The 26,508-nt window shown below is 64.8% G+C and overlaps 2 protein-coding genes across 5 annotated transcripts; one reads left to right on the forward strand and one right to left on the reverse strand.

Moving 5' to 3' along the window:
• Positions 1-5,325: 5,325 nt before the first annotated feature.
• On the reverse strand, positions 5,326-16,509 carry FGR (FGR proto-oncogene, Src family tyrosine kinase). 4 transcript variants are annotated; one of them, XM_049820851.1, is made up of 13 exons: positions 16,302-16,509; positions 11,068-11,125; positions 10,490-10,742; positions 10,280-10,382; positions 9,859-9,957; positions 9,573-9,676; positions 9,340-9,489; positions 8,157-8,312; positions 7,526-7,705; positions 7,249-7,325; positions 7,014-7,167; positions 6,466-6,597; positions 5,326-6,202 (listed from the first exon to the last, which is right to left on the reverse strand). In XM_049820851.1, the coding sequence occupies exons 3-13, from the start codon at positions 10,728-10,730 to the stop codon at positions 5,994-5,996; spliced, it is 1,605 nt and encodes a 534-aa protein (XP_049676808.1). In that variant the 5' UTR covers positions 10,731-10,742; positions 11,068-11,125; positions 16,302-16,509; the 3' UTR covers positions 5,326-5,993. The 4 variants fall into 4 exon arrangements, with proteins under 4 accessions (XP_049676808.1, XP_049676806.1, XP_049676809.1 ...); XM_049820849.1 differs by lacking the exon at positions 8,157-8,312 and adding an exon at positions 8,711-8,875; XM_049820852.1 differs by lacking the exon at positions 8,157-8,312.
• Positions 16,510-19,523: 3,014 nt separating this feature from the next.
• Positions 19,524-25,326, forward strand: LOC126047002 (digestive cysteine proteinase 1-like). The gene is made up of 11 exons (XM_049820132.1): positions 19,524-19,590; positions 20,846-20,905; positions 21,160-21,252; positions 21,374-21,546; positions 22,337-22,580; positions 22,652-22,847; positions 22,955-23,148; positions 23,702-23,793; positions 23,878-24,039; positions 24,665-24,854; positions 25,063-25,326. Exons 1-11 carry the CDS (start codon positions 19,539-19,541, stop codon positions 25,248-25,250), a joined length of 1,644 nt encoding a protein of 547 aa, XP_049676089.1. The 5' UTR covers positions 19,524-19,538; the 3' UTR covers positions 25,251-25,326.
• Positions 25,327-26,508: the final 1,182 nt, after the last annotated feature.

A 26,508-nucleotide genomic window follows, 5' to 3' on the forward strand; every position in this document is an offset into this window, starting at 1 on the left:
CCCGCTGCCCATCACCCTTGCCAGGATCGGGCCACCTGGGGTTTTGTCCCCCAAAAGCTCGTTTTGGCTTAGCTGGGGGGGGGGGGGTGGGAGTCAGCACCCCAAAAGCCACCAGCTCCCCAAGGTGGGAGCAGGGGGTTTTTGGAGGCAGTGGGGTGCTGTGGGGGAGAACTGGGGTGCACGGGCACAGGGAGGCGAGGGGGCCAGCAAAAGGCGTTTGACGCATGGCTGGGGGGCGGGAGCTGCCTTTGTGGAAAGCGCGGTCCAGAGACCCCGATTTTGTTTGGAGGGATCCTGCCCCTCCGGCGTCTGCGGAGAATTGGGGCCAGCTAGATTTCACCTTGATAAATGTAACTGCAGCAGAAGAGACCCATCCGTCCCTGAATTCCAGCCCTGTGCTGCCCTGGAGCAGCAGCAAAAACCATCCCAGATTTCTCCCCAGTGCAACCATTGCTCAGCAGCTCCAAGCAGCGCCGTGCCCCCGGGCACGGCAAGGCTCCCGCTGCACCTCCTCCCCATCCACGCGTGTCTGTGTTGTGACCCGAGCATCCCCATGCCTCGCTTTGCCCAGAAAACCTCCATCCCCATAATCCTGCTGCTCCCTGGTTGCTGTCATGGATGCCGCTGCGGCCGGTGCATGGCTCTTCCCAAACCTCTCTTGTTTTTTTCCTGGAAAAAGGCATCCCCTCCCAGCGACTGGTGCTGAGCTGCTGGGTGGCTGCCGATAAGTCCCTCCGTGCCTCAGTTTCCCCTGTGGGGACACAGTCCCTGCGGGCCTGGCCCAGTAGTCCTATGCCCGGTTGAGCCTAAAACCACATTTTTGGCCATCTTCCACTGTTGTCTGGTCATCGCTGCCGCGAGGACGCTGCTCCAATCCATGACCCAGGAGCTCTGCGGGCTCTGCCAGTCCCTGGGGAGCTTGTGCTGAAGGGGACAGGAACAGACCCGGTCCCTGGGCCTGTTTTGGGTGGGGATGGCACCTTCCCAACCACGAGGGAGACGCAGCTCCCGGCGGTAGCTCTGGGCAAGGGGACCCCCTCCCGGGGAGGGTGGCAGTGCCACAGCTCCCTCGTGCCAGGGTCTTCAGCGCCGGCCATCTGCAGCGGTCTCACACCTGCGCCCACCGCCCGCTTGGCACCGGGTGGGCACGCTCGCTCCAGAACCCCCCGCCCGCGAGCTCCCGCCGCGCTCGTGCGGACCGAGGCTGGCACGGCGCAGGCAGAGCAGCCAGCCGGAGCGGGACCGCGTGGGCTGGGCAGGCACGGGCAGGATTTGCAGGCAGGAGAAGGGAAAGGCAAGTCTGAGCACGATGGGGTTGGGGGGTCCTGGGGAACATCGTGGGGACCTGACGCTGCAGCTTCATGCTGGATTCGGCCTTCGGCTGCAGGCAGGGTGAGGGCAGGGGAGGTGATGCTGAGCTGCTTTTGCCTCCTCTCCAGAAGATGCTGCAGCCAAAGCTCGGCTCTGCGGCACTGCCTGCGATGCTGCAGGGACCGGTCAGCCGGGAGGGGAATGGGCCAGAACCCCCAGGTCTGGATGCTGAGCTTTGCCCTCCCCAGCACCCGCAGCCGTGTTCCCTTTGAGCACCCAACCCAAGCTCTGCAGCAAAAATGAGCCCTGCAGCACCTTTGGGGGGGGGGGGGGGGGGGCAGCTTCCTTCCCTGCCTTCCCATCGCTCCTGGCTGGAGGCACCCCAGGGTTGACCCTGCCCTGGGCTGCCGGGAGCTGCCGGGGATGTGCGGAGGGTGACCCCGGGAGCGGGCGGATGGCCGTGCCCCCCCCCAGCAACTGTCCCTTCATCCCTGGTCGATGCAGCCCAGCATTAACATAAAATCGATGCCGCCTCCCCTGCCCAGCCTGCGGTCACCCCGGGGCGATACCCTTTAACCCCTTCGCCCCTGCCTCGGGGCACCCATGGGGGAAGAGGGGGAAGGACAGAAGGACGGAGGCCAGGACAGGGGACCCTCCCTTCAGCCCCTTCACGCAGGTCCCTGCAATCTTTGGCCCCGCTCTCTGTCCCCAAGAGCTTTTCACGCTCATGACACCAAAGGGAAAAATTGGGGACAGACTACAGTGACACGACCACGGTCCTGCAGAGATTACTGCGGCACAACTGCATTTAAAAGCACGTGGCCAAATCCACGCGGGTCCCTGGGGCACGGCACGGCACGGCCAGCACAAACCCTCTGGCTCGGTCTTGACCCACTCCTGCCACCGGCACTGCCAGGGACAGGGGTCTTTTGCTGGGGACATGTGGGGCTGGCATCATTTCCAGTTGGGAGGGCAGGATCTGTCCCAGGCTGCTGGGAGGTGAAAGCGGAGCATTAGGAGGGCGGCAATGGAGAGAGTGCATCGCCAGCCTTCCCCTCCACACCAGGCCAGGCCCCGGATTTACATTTTTATTCCTTTTAAAGTGAATTTTGTGCTGGAGCGTATTGCCAGGTTGGCAGAGCGAGGGGCTGATCCTGCTCGCTGCTGCCCCGGTGTAACCCTGCCGGGCAGCCGGAGCACGGTGGGATCAGCCCCCCCCCTGAATGCCCAAGCAGGCGGGAACGGGCAGGAACCAGGCAGGAACAGGGATCGAGTCAGGACTGGCATAGCCAGGGCCCAGCACACCGGGGTCCATCCGGCAGCGCCCGTCACTTGTCCATCACACCCTGGATGAAGGGGCTGCCTGTGGGCGCAGCGAAGGCGATGGTGAGCCTTCCTCCCTGCTGGTGCCCACCCACCACCGCCTATCCAGCCCTCTTCTCTCCGCAGGTGCCCACCGTGGCCGTGGAGCCACATCCATCTCCTCCCTGATCCAGCACCGAGCAGCTGCAGGCAGAGGCTGCTGCCCCCCCCAACAGCCACAGCTGGGGTGCACAAACTTGGGGTCCCCATGGCCCCCCACCACCCCCGAGCCAGCCCTGCTCTATGAAAACTCCAGTTGCAATTAAGTGGGAGACTTTAATTACCAGGGCTGAGCTGCGGAAGGACCCTGCCCAGCGCCGGTGCCAGGGGGCACAGGGGTAATGGGGTGGTGGTGGGGGGACACCCCCCAACCCTGCTTTGTTTCGCCGAGCGGTGCTGTGCCCAACTCAGAGAGCTGGCGTTGAACTGGGATGCTCCCCCAGGCTGGAGGGCTCTGCCCCCAACGTGGGGCTGGAGAGGGACAACACACGTGTCCCCGTGGGCCTGGGGACAAGGGACACATCGCGCGGGGGTGACGCGTGCACCCCACACGAAGGGAGAGCGTTTTTGGGGTGCTGGGTGTGCGTCAGAGCCTGCGGGCGCTGAATATTAGGGGGTGCGTGTGTGCGCACACGCGTGCACGGACCTGCGGGCAGGGTTGCACGGAGTGCACGCGTGTGCGCACCCAGGACAGGCGGCGTGCGTGTGTACACCGAACACACGTGGGTGTGCACGCGTACGCACGCCAAGCGCGGGGGCGATACGAGGTGGGGGGCAGCCGGGTGGGCAGAGCGGGCAGCCCTTTTGGGGGGGGGGGGGGGGGCACAGCCCCAAACCCCAGCGCTACCGGCGGGGGGGTGATGGAGACGCTGCCGTGGCCGTGGGGTGCCCCGTGTCCCCCTTGGCCCCACAAAGCCTACGTGTCCCTGGGTGCCCAGCTCCAGGCGTGGGGTGGCCGGAGCCGGTGGCTGCAATCTGGCACCGGGGCTCTGCCCGCTGCGGTCCGGTGCCAACCGCCTCCTCGCCTCGGCTGGCGGTGCCACGCAATCTGCTCTCCTCGCTTGGCCCCCCCCCCCCGGCACTGGGCATCGTGCCATACTGCCCAGCCAAGCCTGGCCGGGGGCCTGGCTCTTCCCAGAGGGATTTTTCTCTGGGATGGGGAAGAGGGGAGGGCGGGGGGGGGATGCGGCCGCATCCAGTCCTGCTGTGCTGCGTGCCCCTATTCCCTGGGGGATTTGCAGCCCTTGGAGGAACTGGGGTGAAGCAGGAGTTGGGGAGGTGCCCAGGATGGTGGCATGTCCCCTAACCCCCTGGTATGTCCCCAAATCCGCTGGCATTGGCCCCGTGCCCCCCTCCCCACCTGCCTGGGGCCTCCTCCCCCCCCAGCCTGAGCCCCCCCCGGATGGGGCCAGGGCCAGTCCCCCCTTCCCACCAGTGCTGGGGAATTCATTAGCCGGCCACAGCTGGGCCCTGCTGGGGAGGCCAAGCTGCAAGGAAAATTAACCTCTTCCTCCCCAGTCTCCAAGAACAGGACCCCCCCACCAGCACGGCTGAGCTCACACAGAGGAGGGGGGGCACCAGCTCCCCCCAGCCAGACACTGCCCAGGGGACACCCCCCCCCCCGCTAATTAAATCCAGGCTGCTGCCTCGTTAACGCACATGCCTGGGAACTAGCAGGAGGGGACGGTGCCCGCTGTTGGGGATGCTGGGTGCAGGGGGGGCTGCGGGGTGCCCTGCGTGGGGGCAGCTTTGCAAACCCAAATGCTTCCCAAACCCTGGTTTTCCAGGCTTTTATTTGCAGGGGGAGCCAGTGCTGCAGCCCCAAATGGCCTAGGGGAGCAGGGGGGGAGCCTTTCTCTGCTTTCCCCAGTGGAGGTGGCCCCCCCCAGGCCGAGGCATGTCTGTGCTGTGGGGCTGGAGGGGGTGAGGATACGGCCCTCAGTCCTGGTTTGGCTCAACCTGGGAGCCCCCCTGCATGGGGATGGGTGCCCCCACCCCAAATCTTGCAATCCAGGGTTGTCTCCCCAGCTCTAGCCACCCCCCCAACCCACCCTGCCTGCTATCTATCCCCCCGCCGGGGCAGCCCCTCTCCCTGAGGGGGGGGGGTGGGAGGCAGAAGGACTCAGGCTCCCTCCACTTGTTAGAAAGGTTTTATTTCTCTCTATTTACAGATTGAATTTAAAAAAAAAAATAAACAACAAATCCCTCCCCTCCCCTTCCCTCCCCCCCCCTTTGGATAGCACTGCCCCCCCCCCCCAGCCCTGCCCCATGGGTGCAGGGGGGCTCCTGGCCATGGGGAGCTGGGCTGGGGCCAAGCCTGGGACCACAGGCACCCCCCCACCCAGGAAATGGGGTGCCCAGGGGGGCGACCGGCCCCCAGGAGCCAGCCGGCAGGGTGGCATCCCCCCCGCCACCTCCAGTGCCATCCCATTCACATTGCGCCCCGAGTCCCCCCACCAGCCCCTGTTAATGCTTGCCGCAGGGTTTTGAGTCAAGCTGCAGGCAGGACCCCCCCGAGCGCTGCGGGGGTGACCCCATCCCGTACCCCCCTTCCCACCCTGCATGGGGCAGTAAGATACAGCCCCCGGGGCAGAGCTGCCCCCCCCCCCCCCCCAGCCTGCACCCCTGGCCTCCCCCAGGACCGCTCGTCGTCCCCCCAGGACCCCTCATTCCCCCCCAGTGCAAGCAGAGGTTTATGGCTTTCAGGATTTGACTCTACTATAAGGAGAGAAGATAAAAGGGGGGGCAAGGGGATCCCCCTAAATACAGGGATCCTTGGGGGTGAGCTGGCTGCTAGGGTGAGGGGTATAAAATCTCATAAATTAAAGACGATATTAAGGATGGGGGGTTAAGGTGACCTTTCCCAGGTCAGCTCCAGGATTTGGGGGGCTGAACCCTCCCAGGTGCACAGAGCTGAGACGGGGGAGAGGAGATTGGGGTTGGCATGGGGAGGGCCACCCCCCCACCCCCCCCCAGGCCTCTGCTGCTGCAGGGCTAGGGGTGTCTGGGGGGGCACAGTGGGGTACCCCCACCTTCCTCCCCCCAGCCAAAGCACTTCTCAGGTTCAAAGCTGGGTGTAAAGGCAACGAGAGAGGGGCCGGGGCAGGGGAAGGGGTGCTGGGGGGGGAGCACAGCTTTGCCCCCTCTCCGAGTCCAAAATCTTTGTGCAAAGCCCCCTTGTCCTCCCCAGGGCAACCCCCAACAGGCATTTTGGGGGGGGGGGGAGGGCACAGGCAAAGGGAGCAACAACCGCCCTGCAAAAAGGGGGAGAATTGCCCAAAAACCACCCCAGAGCCCAGCTGGGGGGTGCCAGCACTGGGTCACTGGTTGTCCCCCGGTTGGTACTGGGGCTCGGTGGCGGTGAAGTAGTCCTCGAGGAAGGACTGGAGGTACTCGAAGGTGGGACGCTCCTCAGGCTCCCGCTTCCAGCACTGCACCATCACTTCGTGCAGGGACGGGGGGCAGTTGCCCGGGCACTGCATGCGGTACCCCCGCTCTACTTGCTCCAGCACCTCCCGGTTGTTCATCCCTGTGTGACAAGGACCACTCTTCTCAGCAACCAGCAACCCCATGGGACAAGCCAGTGGGGAAACTGAGGCACGCCAAGGGACGCAGTGGCATTGCCCCACGGTTTGGATAGGGAGCCCAGCTTAGCGCTGGTCTCTAATGGGGAAACTGAGGCACAGAGCAAGCCTTGCTGGTGGCAGTGCTGGGGAGGGTCAGCCCCTGCCCTGTCCGCACCCTGCTGCCCAGCATGCCCCAAGGGTGCCCGCTGCCCCGGTGGGGCCATACCTGGGTAGGGCACCCGGCCTTTGGTCACCAGCTCGGTCAGGAGGATGCCAAAGGACCAGACGTCGGACTTGATGGTGAACTTCCCAAAAAGCGCGGCCTCTGGGGCTGTCCACTTGATGGGGAACTTGGCACCTGCAAGGGGAGGCAGGTCAGCCATGGCTGGGGTACCCCACTGCACCCGCACCCCGGGCACCCCACACCTAGGGTACCCCACACCTGGGGCACCCAGAACCGGGGACACCCCATAGCTGGGACATTTTGCACCAGAGGCACCCTGCACCTGGAGCACCCTGCACTGAGGGTGTCCTGCACTCAGGGACACCCTGCACCCGGGCACCCATCAGCTTGGGCACCCATCCCCTGGGACACCCATCACCCGGGGTACCCATCACCTGGGGCACCCATCCCCTGGGACACCCATCACCTGGGGCACCCATCACCCAAGACACCCAGAACTGGAGATGACCACCCCCAGGCCCAGGGTGGGATGCAGCACGGAGGGGACAGGGCAGCAGTCCCCAAAACAGCAGGGCACCAAATTGGCTCACCCTGGCGCGCCGTGTACTCGTTGTCCTCGATGAGGCGAGCGAGGCCGAAGTCGGCGATCTTGCACACCAGGTTGTCTCCCACCAGGATGTTGGCAGCGCGGAGGTCCCGGTGGATATAGTTCATCCGCTCAATGTAGGCCATGCCTGCCGCGATCTGGGTGGGGGGAAGCAGTGAGGACCCCCCCGGATGCATCCCCTGGGGGGCACCCCCACCCGGTGCCAGTCTCCCCAGTACCTGGGCAGCCATGTCCACCAGCTGGGGCAGCTTCAGGTAGCGGCCATCCCCATCCTTTAGGAAATCCAGCAAGCTGCCTGCAGGCAGAGGGGGCCAGTCAAAGCGTCCAAGAAGCAGCCGTGCCCACCCAAGGGTGCCCTCCCCTGCAAGCCCCCAGCCCGGGGACCAGCTCCCTGCCCGCCCCAGCTGTGCCCAGGCAGGGTGAGGTTTGCAGAAGAGCTGGGGGAAGAAAAAACTGGGGGGGGGGGGTGTCCCTCGGGCAGTGCCCCCCACTCACCCTGGCTCATGAACTCCGTGACGATGTAGATGGGCTCCTCCGAGACGACGGCGTAGAGCTGCACCAGCTTGTCGTGCCGCAGCCGCTTCATGATCTGCGCCTCCTCCAGGAAGGCCTCCGGTGACATGGTGCCCGGCTTCAGCGTCTTCACCGCCACCTTCGTCGTGCCATTCCATGTGCCTGGGCCAGGGACACGGGGTCACCGTGAGCCCAGGGGACAGCCGGCCCCGGCAGGGCCGGGATGGAGGGGTACGTGGATGGAGGGGTGCGTGGATGGAGGGATGCATGGGTGCATGCTTGCATGGATGGATGGATGGAGGGATGCATGGATGGAGGAGCAAGGAAATCAGGGCAGGGCAAGGAAGGGGCATGATACCACCATACCCCACCCAGGACAAGGAGTCCCCCTCTCCCCACGGCATGAGGACAGGGCACCTGTGAGCTTATTTCCTAATACCAACCTTACCCCACACCCCAGCCCTCCACGGGGGAGCCTGTGCCAAACTGCCATCTCCCCCACAGCAGTGGGTACCGCCTGGCATCCCGTGGTGCTGCCTGCCAGGGCAGGACCGGACTGCTCCTGCCCCCCTGTGCCCCCCACCCCACCCCTGGCCGGCTGGGCCAGCCTTACCCATCCACACGTCTCCGAAACATCCCATGCCGAGTTTCTTGTCGAGGCTGATGGATTCCCGCACTATCTCCCAGGCGTCCTTAGCTAATCCCAGGGTCTGGGGCTTCATAGCGGGGCACGCGCGGGTTAGCAGATGGCACAACCCGTCGTTATATTCTGCGGGGGGGGGGGGCAGGGAGGGGGAGGAGGGAGGGAGGGGGTGCGATGGGATGAATGCAGCATGCACGCCGAGCGGAGGGAGCACGGGGCGCCGGAGGAAGAAGATGATGAAGAGGGGACCCCCCGGCCTGGTCTTGTCTCCTGCTTGTGGTCCCATCTGAAATGGGGGGCGCGGGGGCTGCTTGCCCACGCAGGGATGGTCGTGGGGCATCCTGGGGTACCCGTTGTGACCCCAGAGCAGGACATGGGACATTTTGCCCCATGCTGGCAAACTGGTGTCGCTCAGCCTGTCCCGGCAGGCAGGAGCCCTTCCATGGGGGGGGGGACGGTGCCAGGCCTGGGGGTGCCCCCACCACCCTCCCACCGCTCGCCCCGGCTTGCCCGCCGGGCCCTACCCATCCACACTTCCCCAAACTGCCCGTTGCCCAGCTTCTTGAGGAGCTGGAGGGACTCGCGGGGGATCTCCCACACATCTTTGGTTTTGACCGAGAGGTCGGCCAGCTTGGGCGTTCCTTTATGGCACGGCACGGCCAGGCGGCAGCACAGCCCAGCCGCCCGCTCTGTGGCACCGGGGTGGGGGGGACAGGCATCAGCCCAGACGCGGACCCCCGCCAGCCCTTTGCCCCCACCTGCTACCCCGGGCATCACCCAGGCTCCTGCACGGTCCAGTCACCCCCTGACATGCACACACATAAATGGGGTGCACCCCCCCCCCCCAGGGATGGTCCCGCACCCCCTCGGGCTGAGCCGGACCCCCAATCCCCCCCAGGCTGTGCCTGGGGAGTGGCTGATGCCCACCCAGACCCAGGAGCTATTTACCTTCTCCGGAGAGGCCGGGTATTCCCTGCACCGAGGACACGGAAGAGGGGGGACCCCCAGGGGGTCCCCTAATGCCACCACCAGAACAGCCCCCTCCTTCTCCAGTTAAACCCAGCCAGCTGCCTCTTGCCAAAGGGTCTCCTGGGCTTTCCCTATGCGCCACCCCTCCATGCCACCCCCCCCAGTGCCCCCCATCCCACCGTACCTATATAGTGCTGGACCAGCTGCTGGACGGTGTCAAACTGGGCGCGGGTGGTGATGTAGTAGCCCCCGTTGTCCAGTTTCCGAATCTTATAGTGCTTCACGTGGTCTCCCTTGGCCTCGTCCCAGTCCCGGATGGAGAGGGAGTAGGCACCTACATGGAGGGTGCGGGTCAGGGGGGGTCAGGGAGGGACGTGGGTCACAGCCCCCCCCGTGTCCGTGTCCCTGTCCCCGTACCTTTTGTGGTCTCGCTCTCCCGGATGAGGAAGGTGCCCCTGCAGTTTCCATGGCACAGGAGCTGCCGCTCCGCATCCTTGCGCCCGATCTTACCAAAGTACCACCTGCCGCAGGGCCGGGCTCAGCGCCGGGAGGGCACCGCCGAGGGGCACCCACAGGACCCCGCAACCACGGCCCCTTGCCAGCACCGCGGAGCTGCCGGGGCTCGCCGGGGGTGCCAGGAGACCTGGCTCCGAGGCAGATGGGGTTGGGGTCTGCCTCCATCCCTGCCCCCCCCCGTACTCACTCTTCTGCCTGGATAGAGTCCACGGGGGCCACGTAGTTGCTGGGGATGTAACCCGTGGTGCCTGAGCTCAGCGACCTGGCCTCCCACCAGTCACCCTCCCTGGGAAAAGAGGAACCGAGAGTGAGGAGGAGGGACAGACAGACGGACCTGGCTGCCCTGCACCTCGCCTCCCCGCACACAGCACCCCCAGATCCCGCTCTCCCCCGCTACGGAGGGCACACGTGTCTGCTGAGGCCGCCCAACTCGTGACACATGTGGCCCTGGTTCTCTTGCAGGTACACAGCAATGGAGCTGAGGCAGAGCTTGGGTCCCCAGCTTGGGTCCCCAGCCTGGGTCCTGCGGGGGGTACCTGTGGCACGGAGGCACCTCCCCAGGGTGGCATGGGGGCACTGGGGGTAGCAGGGGGTCCGGGGGGGCTCACGTGTTGTTGATGATGTGGAATTTCTCCCCTTTCTGGAAGGTCAGGTCATCCTCTGTCCTGGCCTCATAGTCGTACAGGGCGATGAAGAGTGTCACGCCACCACCTGTGGCACACGGAGGGGACGGTGGTGAGCCCCCGGGTCCCCCCCACACCCCAGCACTTCAGGAGTGCAGCCGGACCCCCCCCTCCAGCACCCGGTCCCGTGCTGACCTGTGATGCCCCCACTCCTCATTTGCAGCGTGTTGGAGGTGAAGACCCCCGGCCCCGTGAAGGATGGAGCCGAGGGCACCGCCGTGCCGTGGAAGTTGTTGAAGTCGGGGATGCGGGTGAAGATGGTGCCCGACTGCGTGGGGTCGGGGTCGTACTGGGAGGTGGGGAGTGGGGGGGGGCTCACCTCACCCCCCACCTGCCCTTTGCCAGATCCCTTCTCTTTGCAGTGCACACACCCCATCCTGGGCACGGCCTGCGGGACAGAGGGACCGTGAGCCCCACGCCCCCCCCCGCAGGGCACACGCGTGTGCACACGTGTGTGCACATATGGTCCCAGTTAGAGGCACTGGGGTGTACACAGGAGCCCGTGCCCATCCCACCGGCGCCAGGAGGAGTGGGGTCCTGCCACCTCCCGGCACAGCAAGCTGGGTGCCTGGGTTGTGACATGGGGACACCAGGGTCCCCAACGGGCACTGCCACTGTCAGGGACCAGGCTGCGAGGAGGGCCGTGCTGCCTGGGGGACCCTACATCACCCCTGGCACCCATGGGTGCTCCCATCCACGGTGACCCCACTCACTGCAACAGCTCCTCGGGTCACTTCAGCTGCTCCATGTCACCTTGGGGAGAAGTGGCACCTGTGGACATCAAGGAGGGCATCAGGCGGAGGGCAAGAGCCCCGCACGGGCTGAAACACCCCTGCACAGGCTGCAGCACCCCTGCATGGGCTGTAACACCCCTTCATGAGCTAAAACACCCCTGCATGGGCTGTAACACCCCTTCATGAGCTAAAACACCCCTGCATGGGCTGCAATACCCCTGCATGGGCTGCCATACCCCTACTGAGCTAAAACACCCCTGCACAGGCTACGATACTCCCATACAGGTTGCAACACCTCTGCATGGGCTGCAACAGCCCTGCATGGGCTAGAATAGCCCTGCATGAGCTAGAACACCCCTGCATGGGCTGCAACACCCCTGCATGGGCTGCAATACCCCTACTGAGCTAAAACACCCCTGCATGGGCTGCAACACCCCTTCATGAGCTAAAACACCCCTTCACGAGCTGAAACACCCCTGCACGGGCTGCAACACCCCTGCATGAGCTAAAATACCCCTGCATGGGCTATAATAGCCCTTCATGAGCTAAAACATCCCTGCATGGGCTGCAACACTCCTTCATGAGCTAAAACACCCCTTCACGAGCTGAAACACCCCTGCACGGGCTGCAATACCCCCACTGAGCTAAAACACCCCTGCATGGGCTGCAACACCCCTGCATGGGCTGCAATACCCCTACTGAGCTAAAACACCCCTGCACGGGCTGCAATACCCCTACTGAGCTAAAACATCCCTGCATGGGCTGCAACACTCCTTCATGAGCTAAAACACCCCTGCATGGGCTGCAACACCCCTGCATGAGCTAAAACACCCCTGCACGGGCTATAATAGTCCTTCATGAGCTGAAACACCCCTGCATGGGCTGCAACACCCCTGCATGGGCTATAATAGCCCTTCACGGGCTGCAACACCCCTGCATGGGCTGCAATACCCCTACTGAGCTAAAACACCCTTGCATGGGCTGCAACACCCCTGCGTGAGCTAAAATACCCCTGCATGGGCTATAATAGCCCTTCATGAGCTAAAACATCCCTGCATGGGCTGCAACACCCCTGAATGAGCTAAAACAGCCCTGCATGGACTGCAATAGCCCTGCACAGGCTGCAACAGCCCCGCACGGGCTGAAGCACCCCAGCACGGACCGCAATACCCCTGCACGGGCTGAAACCACATCCTTGAGTGGGTGTTTGTCCCACCACGTCCTCAACAAACCGGTCACCTCCCTCTGGGGGGGGTGGGGGGGTGGGGAGACGTGTCCCCCAGCCGCCCCAAAACTGGAGGGAGAGCCAAGCTCGGTGGAACGGAGCCCCTCGAAGCGTCCCCGTCGCCATCCCCTCCGCTCGGCAGGGAACTGGTGTCTCGGGGAAGGAAGGGCCCTTCTCGCCTCGCTGCGGTCAGGGCCCTGCTCTTCCGGCCGGGGCCGCACTCGGCATCGAAGGTGTCACGGAGGAAGAGGAGGAAATCGGACCTTTCCCACTGTGGCTGCAAGGAGACATTTCTGTCCCCAGCCTTGTCACCTCCCCTGGGTGCCGGCCACCCACCCACACCAGTCTGCACAGTTTGGACTGGCCAGAACTTTCCGGTCAAGGGCTCTGCAGCGATACCGCAGACCTCGCCCCGTCTCCAGCCCGAGAGCGGAGGGAAGGTGCCGTGAAGCCGTGCTTCACCCGGCAGCCATGTCCTGTCCCCTGTGCTCCGGAGAGCAGGAGGTGACGGAGGTTTTGGGGCGGATGAGATGATTCAGGCGGGTTTCCCCCGTCACAGTCTTTGATTCACTTTCCTCTCTCTCGGTGGGGGGTGGAAAAGGCCCGGCTCTCCCCCTTTCACCTTCGCTTTCGACACCAGCAGTACGGCAAGACCGTGGCCGTTGCAGATACGGCAGCATTGCCAAATCCGAGAGGGCCTGGCTGGTTGGGGTTTTTATTTTTGCTGACAATACGTGGCTATTTCAGCTGATGAACATCCCCAGCTCTCGCAAACTCTGTCCCCTCTGCGTGGGAATCACCCACCCCGTTGCTGGCATTGCACTCGGAAACTTTGATTTTGCTAAATTTCTGTGCCGAGCGCGACAGCAGTGCTGCCACGGCTGCTGGCAGGGACTGGGCAAGCAAGGAACATCTTCTAGGCAAGCACAAACCCGAAATATCGCAGCACCGCGGGGTTTAGCCACTGCTCGTGCCATGCCCAGCCACCGCGCAGCAGCATTGCATCCATGCTTCCCCTTCTCTGGGCATCCACAAAACCCCCGAGCTGGTCCCTGCCACCTCCCAACTGGGCAGGGTGGCACAAAACCCATCCCCTTGTATTGTCCTTGGGGAGGGGACGCAGCCGGTCCCGTGTCCGATGGCTACGTGCTGGCGTCTGGCCCCAACTCTCCCGAAAAGGAGCTGCTTGGAGCCTGGGAGCAGATGGCAACCGAGCCTTTCCCGCACCGGCTCCACCGGCACCGGTCCTGGCCGAGCTGCCAGCTCCCGCCCCGCGCTGAGACCCAGCCAACTTGTTACCCCTGCCACTGCCCCCGCTCCGGCGGGCATGGCTGGGCACGATGCAGCATCCCCGGCCGCCCATCCATCTGCTCCCCGGCCCCCCCAGGACACAGGGCAGTTCAGCCCCATCCCCAGCTCCGAGCTGCAGCGTGATGTCCCGGTGCACACCGGTGTCACCCTGAGTGTCACTCTGGGTGCCGAGGCACCCCGTGGGGATCGCCCCCGTTCCCTGCCTCCATTCCCCTCTGGAGAATACTGGCGACGGAGGGGTCAGGCTCTGGGGGGATGCAGCCTCACAGAGAGATATGGGGGCTGCTGGAAATGTCACGCACCCAGTGCCGTGGGGACAAGCCAGGGTGGTATTTGCCAGGCTGAGTATGGGTTCCCAGCACCCAGACGTGCCACGGCTCCACGGGGAGCATGTGGGTGGCAGAGGGGCAGCTGTCAGAGGAACCTAGCTGGCACCTACGCAGCGGGAGGAGGAAGCAGCAGGAGCATGGCGTGGGGGAGGAGGGCGAGGAAGAGGATGGTGCTGCGGCCGCCAAGGGGAACCTCAGGGCTGATGGGATCCCAGGCCTTGGGGAAGGTGGCAGCTGGGGGGACTGGGCAGGGACCGCGGCAGGACTGAGCGGTGGCTGCAGCCCCTTGGGTAGCCGGTGCCCCCCCCCATGCCTTGTCCCACCCCCTCAGCCCTGCACCCCAGTGGCTCTCGTTGTCCTGCCGCAGCCTCCCCAGGGGAAGAGGAACTGAGATTGCTGCACAGCTCAGCCCGGAGCCTGCCCGGGCTCTGAACGTCCCTGGTCTCAGGGGGGAAACTGAGGCACGACGCAGATGCAGCGCAGGAGGGGAAGCTGTCTCATTTTAGGACACACGACCCTGAGCCGTGTCCCCATCCTGTGACCAGGACCCCCCCCAGACCTGGGGAGGGGACAAGAGGACACATCTTGCCGCTCTGCGTGGTGGCAGACAGTGGCACGTCTCTGCTCCTTCCCCACCGCCCCCAGCCCCGAGTCCAGCCCTGCTACCCGGAGCCAGGACCCTGGGGTAGACCCCTGCTCCTGCTCTAGTCCCCCCAGTTCATCCAGTGCCTGGCAAGTCCTGGGAAGCTCCCAGCAGAGCACAGCAGCCCCTGGCCCAGCTCAGCCCCAGCGGGAGCAGGTTCCCTGAGGATAGGGTCCCACCGTGGCCAGAGAGACCCATACCACGAGCATACGGCTCCGGACCACCATGAGGCACGGGGACACGGGCAGAAGCGGCAGGATGGGACGCAATGCTTTGCCGGGAACATGCAGACAGGGTGACAGCCGCAAGGCAATCCCCTGAGCGTGGGTTTCCTAACGGGGCATCCCAACCTGGTTGGGGCACGTAATGGGGCTGGAGGTGCCGGCTGTGCCCGTTGGCAGCGCGGTGGTGGCACGGTGTTATTCCCAGGCACTCTCCAGGGGCGATGCCCGCAGGGACACCCCTTCCCCTGCCTGCCCATGAGCAGGACAGAGTTCAAATGGGGCTGCTGGCCCCCCAAACCAGCTGTGTCCCAGCTGGGCATGGCCAGGGCTCAGCCGGCATCATCCCTGTGACAGCTCCAGGAGGTGGCAGGACACCATCCCCCTGCCTCCAATACCCCGGGGCAGAAGAGGAAGGACTCGCCACCCCCCCCAAAAGCGATCTGTCCCCACAAGCCCACCTGCCAGCATCCAGGCCCATGGCAGGGGGTGTCCCTCACCCCCTACCCTGGGAGAAGATGCCCACGGTGGAGGCATCCCCACCCCACCCCCCCCAGCCTCCCAGCCCCACCGCTGGCTGGGAAAGCAGGATTTCCGCTGGAAGAAGAGCAATTCCCGGATCCGAGGGGCTGCAGGGGCGGAGGGAGGGAGCCGGCCAGGGTTCCAAATACAATGTCCCAGGAGGAGCGGGGCGGGGAGGGAATTGTGCAGGGCAGGAAGCGGCGAGTTCCTGTCCCTCCTTGGGACACACCAAGGACCGGGGACGAGGCAGAGCTGCAGGCAGCGGGGGGAGCACCCGCTCCGGCCAAGGCCTGAGCCCCCCACAGCTGCCCCCAGCTTTGGCTGGGGACACCTCAGCCCCCCAGCATCCCCCCCACCCCATGAGCGCTTGCTGGGCTGGCACACCACGAGCACCTGCGGGGCTGCGGGGGGGAGCAGGTGTCCGTGTCCCCCCCAACCCGGTGTCCCCTAGGGTGCCGTGACCTGCCCCCTCCCCAGCACTCGGGTCCGGCGTGGGCGAAAGCACCATTTGTCTCCGCAGCCTCCCTGCCGCGGCGTCGCCGCTGATTAGTACCGGGAGGGCGAGCCGGAGCTGGCGGCTGCCCCCAGCCCTCCCCACGCTGTAGCCCCGAGCGTGCTGCCATCCCGCTGACCTGCTGCCCCCCAGGATGGGGAGGATGGGGGTCTCCTGCCCCCCCCCCCCCAGCTCATTGCAGAGGCTGGTGTTGCCCAGGGGGGAGCAGTAAGGGCAGGGATGAGTGGCACCCCCCTGGCAGCCCCCCACCGGGGGTCCTCCATGCCCACAGCTCAGCGCCCCGTCCCACCGTGGACCCTGAACCACCCCACGTCACGGGGGGGGGGCAACTCTCAGCAACCCCCCCAGCACACAGCAAAGGGATTTAGAGACACCCCCCCAACATTGCAGGGGGCAAAGCCCCCCCTCCCCACCCCATACCCCAACCAGCCCCGTACATCCCTCCTACCGTCAGCCCTCCCCGCTCCGGCTCGCATGGACCCCCGCTCCCACGCTGCTCCCAGTTCCCGACGGGACCGCAGGCCGGGGTGCCACCGCAGCAATCCGAACCGCCGGGTGCCGGGGGGCCGAGGTGTCGAGGCGGGTGGCAAGGCAGGGCAAGACGAGGCGGACGCCGTGGGGAGAGCGGGAGCGTCTGTGCGTGTGTTTCCCCTGTCTCTTTGGCGGCTCTCGCAGCCGAGCAAGAGCTTCCCCTCCCCTCGCCCCCCCTTCCTCCCCGCTCTCCCAGCAATGGTTCATTGTACCAGCCAGCCCAGCCGGGGTGGCCGCCGGCTCACCCTCTGGCACCGCTCGCCGAAGCCCACCGCTTGCCCGTGGAGGTGGCGTGGCGGGGGACGGGATGGCATCGGGGGGTTCTCGGGCCCCAGCAGCATGGGGGGACACTGCTGCGGCTCCCCCGGGCTCTGCCTGCTGGGATTTTATGGGGTGTGCGTGGGGATACTCGGATCTGCGGGATCCAGCTCCTCTCCCAGAGGCAGGCTGTGCCAGGCTGGGGTGCTACCTGCACCCATCCCAAGACAGAGCCTGGCATCGCCCAGTTGCCCCCCTGACCCCCCCCCCAGAGCCAGCATCCCCAGGCAGGGGGTGGCACGGGGACAGCGTATGGCAAACGGGGGGCTTTGACCCTGAGAGGGGCAGGAATAAGGTGACGGTCTGATGGCAGAGCACACGCAGCAGCCACCCGTCCTCCTGGCACAGGGTCTCTGCCGCAGAGGCTCTGCCGGGACATGGTGAACTTGGGGCAGGGTAGAGCCGTGGAGGGGCAGCGAGCAGCTCACCTTGCCCGGCGGATGGCAGGTAGCATGGGACCATGTTCCAGGGGGGCTTCTGCGTGTCCCCCCAGGGATGGGGGTGCAGTTGCTGTGGCCATCGATAGCCCACCAGATACCAGACCCCTTATTTACTCCTTGTCCAGATAAAGTTGCTGGTGGGATGACCCCAAGATTTGGCATCGGTCACACTGACCCACAAACTTTGTCAAGCTCTGGGAGAGGGATCGAGCCCCCCAGCACCCTGTCTGAGCCCCCCAGCACTCTGCCTGGGCTCCCAGTCCAGGGCACTGGGGCACTCACCCTGCAGAGAGCACTTCAAGCTTTTGGCACCCCAACTACCGTATCAAGGGGGTCTTGGTGGGGGTCCCTCGCTGGGGAACCCCCATGCCGATCCAGGGTCTTGGGCAGCCACCCCTCAAGGCAAAACCTCCCCAGCTGAATATATTCCCTGCAGCTGCACCTGGGCCTGATCCTGCATGTCCCCACGGCCCCCAGCCACCCCCCTGCTGCAGGGGACGGTGACAACGAGGAGCTGGTGATATTTTTATGTACCTCCCCCCCCCCGGCACAGTTTCTGGCGGGGGGGACTGTGCTCCCAAGAGGGGCTTGAGGGTGCGTGGAGAGGACGGGGGGGGGGGGGGGCTGCAGTTTTGCTCCAGCCCGGTTGGCCACCCTGTCTCCCAGCACAGCCAGGCTGGATTGCATGCTGGTGAATGGGGGGGGGGGGTCCTCTCCCATCTCTCTGGAGCCTTCCTCCTCCTCCTCCTCCTCGCCCTGTGGTTAGCTTGCAGGCTGACCTCTTTCCTGTGTGACAGAGTCCGTTTCCTGTTCTCACGGGGCCGGGGGGGGGACACAGGCAGGGCTGGCAGAGGTCCAGGGTCCCCACCAGGATGGGGACATGCCCCTTAGGCTGATGCCACGCTCGCTTCGTCACACACACACCCCACACCCCCCGCCCCGGCCTGACTCATCCTGGGCTCACAGCTCCCCTTTAATCCCAGCTTTGGGGGCTTTTGGGGCTCTCTGGGACTTGCTGAGGGGGGATCCAGACCCCGCTGGGGATGGAGCCAGCTCTGCCAGCATCCCTGGGAGGGGACAGGGCACAGCAGCGGTCACCTGCAGAATGATGAGCCCCTCCGGGCTCCCCCCTGGGCTCCCAGGACCCTTCCCAAATTGCAGCCTTGGGTGTTTCTGGCCAGCTTCAGCCCCAGGGAGGGTATTTACCCTCTGCCTTGAAAAAAAGCTGCCTGATCCCTGCCTGCCCCCTTGGGAGCAGGCAGCACGTGGAGGGGTGAGTCTGGCAAACCATGGGGAGAGGGGCTGCCATGGGCTTCCCCCATCCCTGGGGGGTCACAGGCTGGCATGGGACATCCCCTTGGGGGGGGGGGGGGGCAGCCTTGCCAAGAGGGCTCCCTGCCTGCTCCCTGTGTGGAGGATGGAAACGGGGATAGTGGCATATAACGCCCCCCACCCCCCCTCCAGGAGTGTCCCCATCTCTCTCCCACCACTTGGGGAGGCTGGAGCCCTGGCAGCGAGGGGCAGGGGAGCCCCCAAAGCCCTCAGAAGCAGGTAAGTGTTTAGGGGAAGGCAGGTGGTTTCCTTGTGTTGCTGGAGGAAATGCTCCCTTGCCTTGGTAGATGAAGGTCTCCCTTTCAGCCTGGTTGCGGCCCCGTGCCTCAGTTTCCCTCCTTGTGGTCATAGAGGCTGAGCAGCGAGCGAGGGGTGACACGTGCTGTTTCCAGCCCTCTGCCCAAACCCTGGGGGCTGGGGCTGGGCCACATCTCCTCGGGGCTGGCTGTGGGGTGCCCATGTTTCCCTGTGCCCCACGGCTGGTTCAGCCCTCTTTCTATTCAAGCCCCCCTCCCAGCAAAGAGTTCCCAGTGCTCCCAGTCTCAGGGCCTGGTTTGTTAATGCTGAGCCGCTCACAGCCCTGGCCCTCTGCTATGGGCACTGCCTCCTGCCCATCACCCTGGCGTCAGGGCTGCCTGGCAAAGAGCACCCTAGCCCCAGGGAGGCTCTCCCCTTGCAACCTCTGCACAAGGAGGTGACGCACAGCTCCCAGCACCCCATTGCCCTGCCAGGTTGGGGGGGGGTCCCACGGATCCGTCCAGTCTGCAACCCCCCCGAGTGCTGCTTGTGGTTCTTTGGGGCTTATCCCGCACCTCCCGTCCCCCTGCAGCACCCAGCATTGCTCCATCTCTCTCTCCAGGGACCCTGCCGAGACACGCTCTCCCTGTCGAGCACCCCAGGGTGCCCGGCCCCCCCATGCACCCCGCCAGGCACCACATGATGCCGGTTCCTTCCCTCCTCCGGGGAGGGCCCCGGTTTCTGCATTGGCTCTGCCGGATTTCACCACTGCAGGCTCCAGCTTAAAGTTGGGAGCTGGTGGTGCTGGGTGAACCAGGAAGGCGAGGATGGGTGTTCAACGTTGGCTCGTGGCCTCTGCGCTCTGCGTCGCCGTCCGGGGTGAGTCTGTCCCCTTGTGGCACTGTCCCCGTTGGGGACACCCACGGGCTGGGAGCTGGGGGCACCCAGGCAGGTCTCGCCCCCCTCCCCATGCTGCATTGCTGGGAACGCAGGGCAGGCAGGCTGGGGAAGTGGTTTCTTGCTTGTCGGGTCCCCAAATTTGCAGTGTCTCCAAGATAAAGGAGAGTTGGGGGGAGGGGGAGGCCAAAAAGGGGGGGACGGGACATGCCTTGAGGGCTTGGCGGGGCTGGGGGGGTGGTGAAAATAAGGCTAAATCAAGCCAGATGGGCTTTAACCTGTGCACAAGCCCAAGCTGTTTCCCTGGCTTTGCTGCCTGCAAAGAGCAGGCAGGGAAGCCAGGCAGGCTGTCACCAGAAGCAGCAGGAGGGGACGAGGGTGGCGGGGGGGACCATGCCCCTGCGGGACCCCCCTTTCTGGGTGGCTGTAAAGCCCAGCAGGGTTATGGGGTTGCCGGAACCATCGTTGCTCCTCCTGCCCTGGGCACCGTCTGTGGGTGCCCAGACTCAGGCTGCGACAGGCACCCATGGGATGGCCTGGGGTACAGGCAGCAGGGGCTGCCAGTCCCTGCCTGCCCCAGTTTTCGGGTGCAGAAGTAGAGCCAGGTCTGGTCCCAGCTGCCCGGGGCTGTGCATGGGGCAGGTGCTGCCGGGTCGCTCCCGGCGAGGACGAAGATGCTGACAGAGGGAAAGACCAGTTTCCAGCAGCGGGTGTGTTGGCGTGGAGTTGCACAAGCTGGGAGCCCAGAGGGAGGTTCGGGAGGTCACCGGGAGACACCAGGAGGGACCAGCCAGCTCCCTTGCTCCCCTCAACTATGCCCTGCTTGCTGGGGGACAGCTTGGCTGCATCACCCCTTGGAAACATCATCCCAAACCACGGCCACCAGCCCCGGGGTGGCACTGCCTCCCGTGGGGACATCACCCAACAGCCACCCCAATAGCTGGGGTTCCCTGGGGATGCAACCTCGCAGGGCTCACTCCAGCGTAGCGGCAGGTTGTGGCACGATGCCGACTCTGGATCTGGCCCTGGGAAGGTGTCAGTGCATAGGAGTCCTTCGCATGTGCCACTGGTGGGCTTGTGGAATTGCTTTCAGCCAAGCCCCCCCACCCCATGCAGAAGGGGCTGCAGGGGAGGGGAGCACTGGTCTGGGCACCCTCCTGCCCTGACCACCCCGTCTCCTGCTCGGCCATGGAGGGGCACAGCCCCCCACTCACCCCTGCCCCTCTCTGCCTTTCAGGACAGGACTATGGGTTCTCCCGCCCACCCCCTCATTTCGGCTCCATCTACCACGTCCGAGGTAATGAGACCCCTCAGCAACCTTTGCCGGGGGGAGCGGAGGACGCTCAGCACCGGGCAGGACCAGGCCATCCCAGCACCAAACTGGGGCAGCTTCCCACAGCCGAGTGCCTCTCCCTGACCTGGCACCCATGGGGACAGCAGCTTGGTCAGCTGTGGGTCTGCATGCTCAGTGGGTGCTGGGGGGCTTGGGGAGGGATGTCGGGGTGCTGAGGCCTCGGGGCTGACCTGCGTCCCACGCTGGGGGCCTCGCAGGTGTCATTAACCTGCCCTACGCCGAGATTGAGGAACCTTTCGAAGCCTGGTACAACCTGACGGGAAACAAGAGCCGGATCCAGTATTACGGAGGTAAGCAGGCGGGCATCCATCTGCTCCAGGCTGTGCCCGTCCCGCACCGGTCCCACCTTTGTGCAAAGGGAGGATGCGGGGAGGACCGCCGTGCCTCAGTTTCCCCTTCCCACTGACACAGGGCAAGTGATAACCTACCAGCTGGCTGCGGTGAAGCCTTACGGGATGCGGTACAAGATCACGCCGGAGACCACCGAGAAGGAGGTGAACACCAGGAAATGCTTCCAGCTGCCTGGCTCCAAGGAGGACGTGGTCAAGGCTCAGAGCGTCTTCCCAAGCATTGATGGCTTCAAGGTGAGAAACGCCCGAGCCTGGATCCGACCCCCTGCCTGGAGCATCTTCAGGTTCTGGGTGGGGGTGCTGGGCAGCTGGAGGTGCTCCTCTCCATCCCAGGGGGTGCAGGGTGCTGGGACAGGCTAGGACATGCCCCCGCACCCCAGGGCGCAGGGAGGGTCACTTCCCCACCCGGATTGGGGCCGGACTCCTGGCTCCTTTCCCAACCCTGGCAGCCGTGTTGGGACGTGTTGCAGCCCACACGAACGCCCGGCGTTTCGGGATGGCTTGGGCAAGTTGCTGCATGGCGGCTCAGCTCCCGCCGGCCCCAGTCTCCGGCAGGGCTGGGCGCAGCAGGAGGGGTACAGCACGTAAGCGGTGGGGACAGCGAGCTGTCACCAAGCTGGACACTGAGCTGGATGCGTGCCCACAGGGCGAGAGCTTGGAAACACACAGGAAAAACCTGGAGCCTTTTGGAGGGGTGTGCAGCCAGGCCCCCCACCCGCTGTGGGTGTACATACAGCACTGTGCACAGTAGGGTGTCCCCAGGGCACTGCTGAGCTAGACGGGGGGGGGTCTGTCCTGTGTTGCACCCCGAATTCTTGCCCTACTTTCCATCCCATGCATGGCTGAGTGCTAACGGCCACGTAGCTGCTGGATCCAGCCTGAGAGCCCGGTACGGGCTGGTGCAAGGTGCTGTACGTGCACCCGAAGCAATGGGCTCCTGCAAAGGGGCTGGGTGGGGAGAAGCATGCGTTGGGGGGGTCCCCACCCAAAGCTCCCCATCTCCCTGATGCCATGTCCCCCCCAGTTCCTGCGGGAGGAGTACTACCGGGGCCGGTACTGCGCCGTCTGGCAGAACGTCACCCGCTGGGCGCAGAAGAAGAATGTCTACACCCTATGGGTGACCAACTCCAGTTGCGGGGTGGCCCCCGTCCACTACGAGATGCGGGGCTACAACAGCCTGCTGGGCTCCCACTACGACAAGTACGAGATCGCCTACACCGACTTCGACAACAGCTTCCCCCCTTCCATCTTCGACCTCCCCATCAATGGTGAGCTGGGTTGGGCCCCCCCATCCTGCCCCTAGAGCTCGGGCTGATGGCATCCCCTCCTTGCTCCCCAGAGACGAAGAAGTGCGGGGTTCTGCCGGGGAGCGCGGCAGAGCACCGGGTGCTGGCAAACCCCATGGAAGACCTGGTGGGACGGCACCAGCCCTGGGCCCACGAGGTCTTCCACCACTACCGCAGACGACTGGGGCGGCGGTACGGCTCTGCACGGGAGCTGGAGCACAGGCAGAGCGTCTTCGTGCACAACATGAGGTACAGGCAGATGGGGACTTGTACCCTCATCCCTGGGGGGGTTGCACCGCTGCTGCGGTGGGAGATGGCGTCGGTGCCGGCTGATGCCATCCCTGCCGCGGCGGCAGGTTCGTGCACTCGAGGAACCGCGCCGCGCTCTCCTACACGCTGGCGCTGAACCACCTGGCCGACCGCACGCCCCAGGAGCTGGCCGCCCTGCGGGGCCGTCGTCGGAGCGGGGCTCCCAACAACGGGCAGCCTTTCCCCACCGAGCTCTACACCGGCCTCATCCTGCCCGAGAGCCTCGACTGGCGCATGTACGGTAGGTACGGGGTCGGGGGGAACAGGGGTCTCACCGGCAGGGTGCTGTGGGGTGGTGTGAGGCTGCGATGAGGAAGGTGTGAGCCCTCCTCATCTGGGCCAGCGCAAAGTCCAACCGAGCTGCCCTGCTCTCCGTCTCTGCACTGGGGACCCGGTGGGTCTGCGCTGTCCCTTGGGACCCACATTTCCCTGTGGTCCCTGCTCTGCTCATCAACTGGAAGATGGAGGAAGGGCTCACCCAGCAAGAGGCAGCTCGACTGGCACTAGGCCCTTGTTCAGTCTGGTGCCCCAGATGTAAGGTGGTGCCAGATCAGGCTTCCCCTCATGTCCCCATCAGCTGGGACTGACAACCCCAGAGCTTGACCCAACCCAAGGGCAGGGGTCCCACAGGTTTGCTGGTGCATTTGCCCCCCCCCCCCCCTTTAGCACCAAGCCCTGGCTGCGCTGCCTCTGGGACCACCATGAGTCCTTGACTCCTGCCTCAGTTTCCCTTCCACTTGCCCTCATCCCCTGGTGCCACCCCAGCCTCTCACTCCCCATCCTGCCGTCCCCAGGCGCCGTGACCCCCGTGAAGGACCAGGCCGTCTGCGGGTCCTGCTGGAGCTTTGCTACGACAGGAGCGATGGAGGGTGCCCTCTTCCTTAAGGTGAGAGTGGGGCCATGCCCCATGGGGACAGCTGGGGTGCTCTGAGTGCCTGGCCCCGTCCCTGCAGCATGTCATCCCCCCCAGACCGGCGTGCTGACCCCCCTATCCCAACAAGTCCTCATCGACTGCTCCTGGGGCTTTGGGAACTACGCCTGCGACGGGGGTGAGGAGTGGCGAGCCTACGAGTGGATCAAGAAACACGGTGGCATCGCCAGCACCGAGTCCTACGGCACCTACAAGGGGCAGGTGAGGGTGGCACCATGTCCCTGCTGGGGTCCCCCAGGTCTCAGGATGTGACCCCTGGGCCTTTAAAGCCATGGTGGGGCCAAGTAGGATGGGTCAGAGGTGCTAATGGGCTTGGGACGTGGGGTTGTCACCTCGTCCCCAAGGCACCAGGCTCCCTGCAGTTCAAAGCCCAGTCTAAAGCCAAGCCTCAGGGCTCAGCCAGGCAGTTTCATCACTGCGTGCCTCAGTTTCTTCTTGCAAAACAGGGACAAGACTTCTCCACCCATGGGTGGTGTCATGGGTCCCTCCGTACCCTGGGGTGCAAGGATGGAGCAGGGCTGCCCGGGGACAGGGACGTGGCTGCAAGACACAGGCAACAGCCCCCCCAGGGCTTGGGGTGCAGAGCCAGCTCGCCGAGCTGCGTGCAGGCCATGCTGTATCCCCACAGCAACTGGGAAAACATCCCACCAGGGTGGGTAGGGGAGGACGGAAGGGTCAGAGCCATGATGCTGTCACAGCCTGAGTCCCAGATCACTCCCTGCATCAGAGCAGAGCTGCCCAGGGGCAGCCAGGGTGGGCAGGGTCCCAGCGAGGGGAGCTGGGGGCACCTGATGACACGGGGGTGTGTGTCCCCTGGGTGCTGCAGAACGGCTTGTGCCACTACAACCAGTCTGAGATGCTGGCCAAGATCACAGGCTACGTCAACGTCACCTCGGGCAACATCACGGCGGTCAAAGCTGCCATCTACAAGCACGGCCCCGTGGCCGTCAGCATCGACGCCTCACACAAGACCTTCTCCTTCTACTCCAACGGCATCTACTATGAGCCCAAGTGCGGTGAGTCGGGTGGCACACGGGGCACGGGAGGACCTGGGTGCCCAGGGAGATGCCAGGACACCAGGATCCCCTCCTCAGTTTTGAGCAGCTTGGGCAGGGGCTGAGGAGGGAACTGGCCCCAGCGTGGCTGGCAGCCCTGGGAGCAGGGATGCTCTCCAGATAGGAATGCTCTCCAGACAAAAAATATCTCCCATGTTTTTCCCTGCAGCAAACGAGCCGGGAGCACTGGACCACGCGGTGCTGGCTGTGGGCTACGGGGTCCTGCAGGGAGAGACCTACTGGCTCATCAAGAACTCCTGGTCCACGTACTGGGGCAACGACGGCTACATCCTCATGGCTATGAAGGACAACAACTGTGGCGTGGCCACTGAAGCCACCTACCCCATCCTGGCCTAAGCCACCTCTCGGGTCTCTGGGGACAGCCCTCGGCGATGCTCGCGGCACCCATCCCTGGATCAGCACCTTTGGTGTGAGCCATCACGCAGGAGGAAGCTGGGGACACGGTGGGACAGGGCCATGGGGTGCTGGACAAGGGGCAGGATGGGGACCCAGCTGTGGGCTTGCCAATAAAGACCCTGGAAAAACTGTTTTCTTTGTCCTGTGGGACGGCAGGAGCCTCCTAGGGAGGGGATGGTGCCTGCCTGGCACAACCAGCTGGCTCTCACAGACAGTCCCAGACACCCAGGGCGAGAGGAGCGGCTTTTCCAGCCCTATCTCTCGAGGTGGAGCACAAACAACCCCAGCGATTTCTGCTGAGACAAGAAATTCCTGGTGTGGGGGTGTTGGGGAGGGGAGAAGGCATCCACCCTCTGCCCCACTGCCCGGGTCCCTGTTGTGGCTACGGATGGGGATGTCACCGGCGGTGTTTGCCAATGCCACAAGCCAGGCTCCCCTTCACCCCGTGAGGCTGCTCCCCTCCACGGAAAGACACTTTACGCCGTGGCCACGGCTTACCTGGGTGCTCCTAGTTTGGACTCAAGCCCTTCTGGGAGAACGGTGTTGCACACAAGGATCCTGCAAACAGGGGGGGAAGGTCTCCCCACCATGACTCTGGTGGTCTCCCATCTTTGCTCGTATGTCCTTGGGGCAGGATGCACCTCCATCCACGCCGGTGCGCTGCGATGGCAGTGGTGGTGGTCCCTGGAGAGGTGCTGCAGCACGGGGTGCATCAGCCCAGCCCTGCACCCAGGGGTGCAGTTGAATCCAGCTCGACTCGTCCCTGGTGGTGCGTGCAGCCAGCCCACGGCGAGCCCTTATCAACTTTGTTTCGGGCTCCGGCGGCCACGCAGGCGCTCGCTGTCACCTTGGGCTGGTGGCCAGCTGGACACACAACAAGCAGAGGGGTGAAGGCCACTCTGCTTTCCTCCCCGGGTCTGTTTTTCTGTGGAGTTCCTGACATTTCATCTGCATCTTTCCCCTTTTTCCAATTAAAACCCCCTAATTGCAGTCCTGGGCTTGCCCTGATGGTGTATCGGGAAGGATGCAGGGATGCAAACGGCCCCCATCTCCCCAGGACTGCCCGGTGCTGCCTTTGGTGGGGACACCTTGGCTCCTGTCCCAGGAGGGCAGGGAGCACCCAGAGGGGCTCTGGGGTGCCTGGCAGAGTCTCACTGCACCTCATCGCCCCTGCTTGCTGCAGATGCTCCCCCTGCTC

Source organism: Accipiter gentilis, chromosome 17 (assembly GCF_929443795.1).
Source record: "Accipiter gentilis chromosome 17, bAccGen1.1, whole genome shotgun sequence".
Taxonomy (NCBI): domain Eukaryota; kingdom Metazoa; phylum Chordata; class Aves; order Accipitriformes; family Accipitridae; genus Astur; species Astur gentilis.

Bases quoted from the DNA above. Each gene is read 5' to 3' on its own strand.
- FGR (XM_049820849.1), bottom strand. From the start codon at position 10,730: ATGGGGTGTGTGCACTGCAAAGAGAAGGGATCTGGCAAAGGGCAGGTG. The intron at 9,490-9,572 runs GTACGGGGACAG...CCCTCCATGTAG, and splicing joins GGAGAGCGAGACCACAAAAG to GTGCCTACTCCCTCTCCATC. The intron at 8,876-9,339 runs GTACGGTGGGAT...CCGGTGCCACAG, and splicing joins GCTGGTCCAGCACTATATAG to AGCGGGCGGCTGGGCTGTGC.
- LOC126047002 (XM_049820132.1), top strand. From the start codon at position 19,539: ATGGGTGTTCAACGTTGGCTCGTGGCCTCTGCGCTCTGCGTCGCCGTC. The intron at 22,848-22,954 runs GTACAGGCAGAT...CCGCGGCGGCAG, and splicing joins GTCTTCGTGCACAACATGAG to GTTCGTGCACTCGAGGAACC. The intron at 23,794-23,877 runs GTGAGAGTGGGG...CATCCCCCCCAG, and splicing joins AGGGTGCCCTCTTCCTTAAG to ACCGGCGTGCTGACCCCCCT.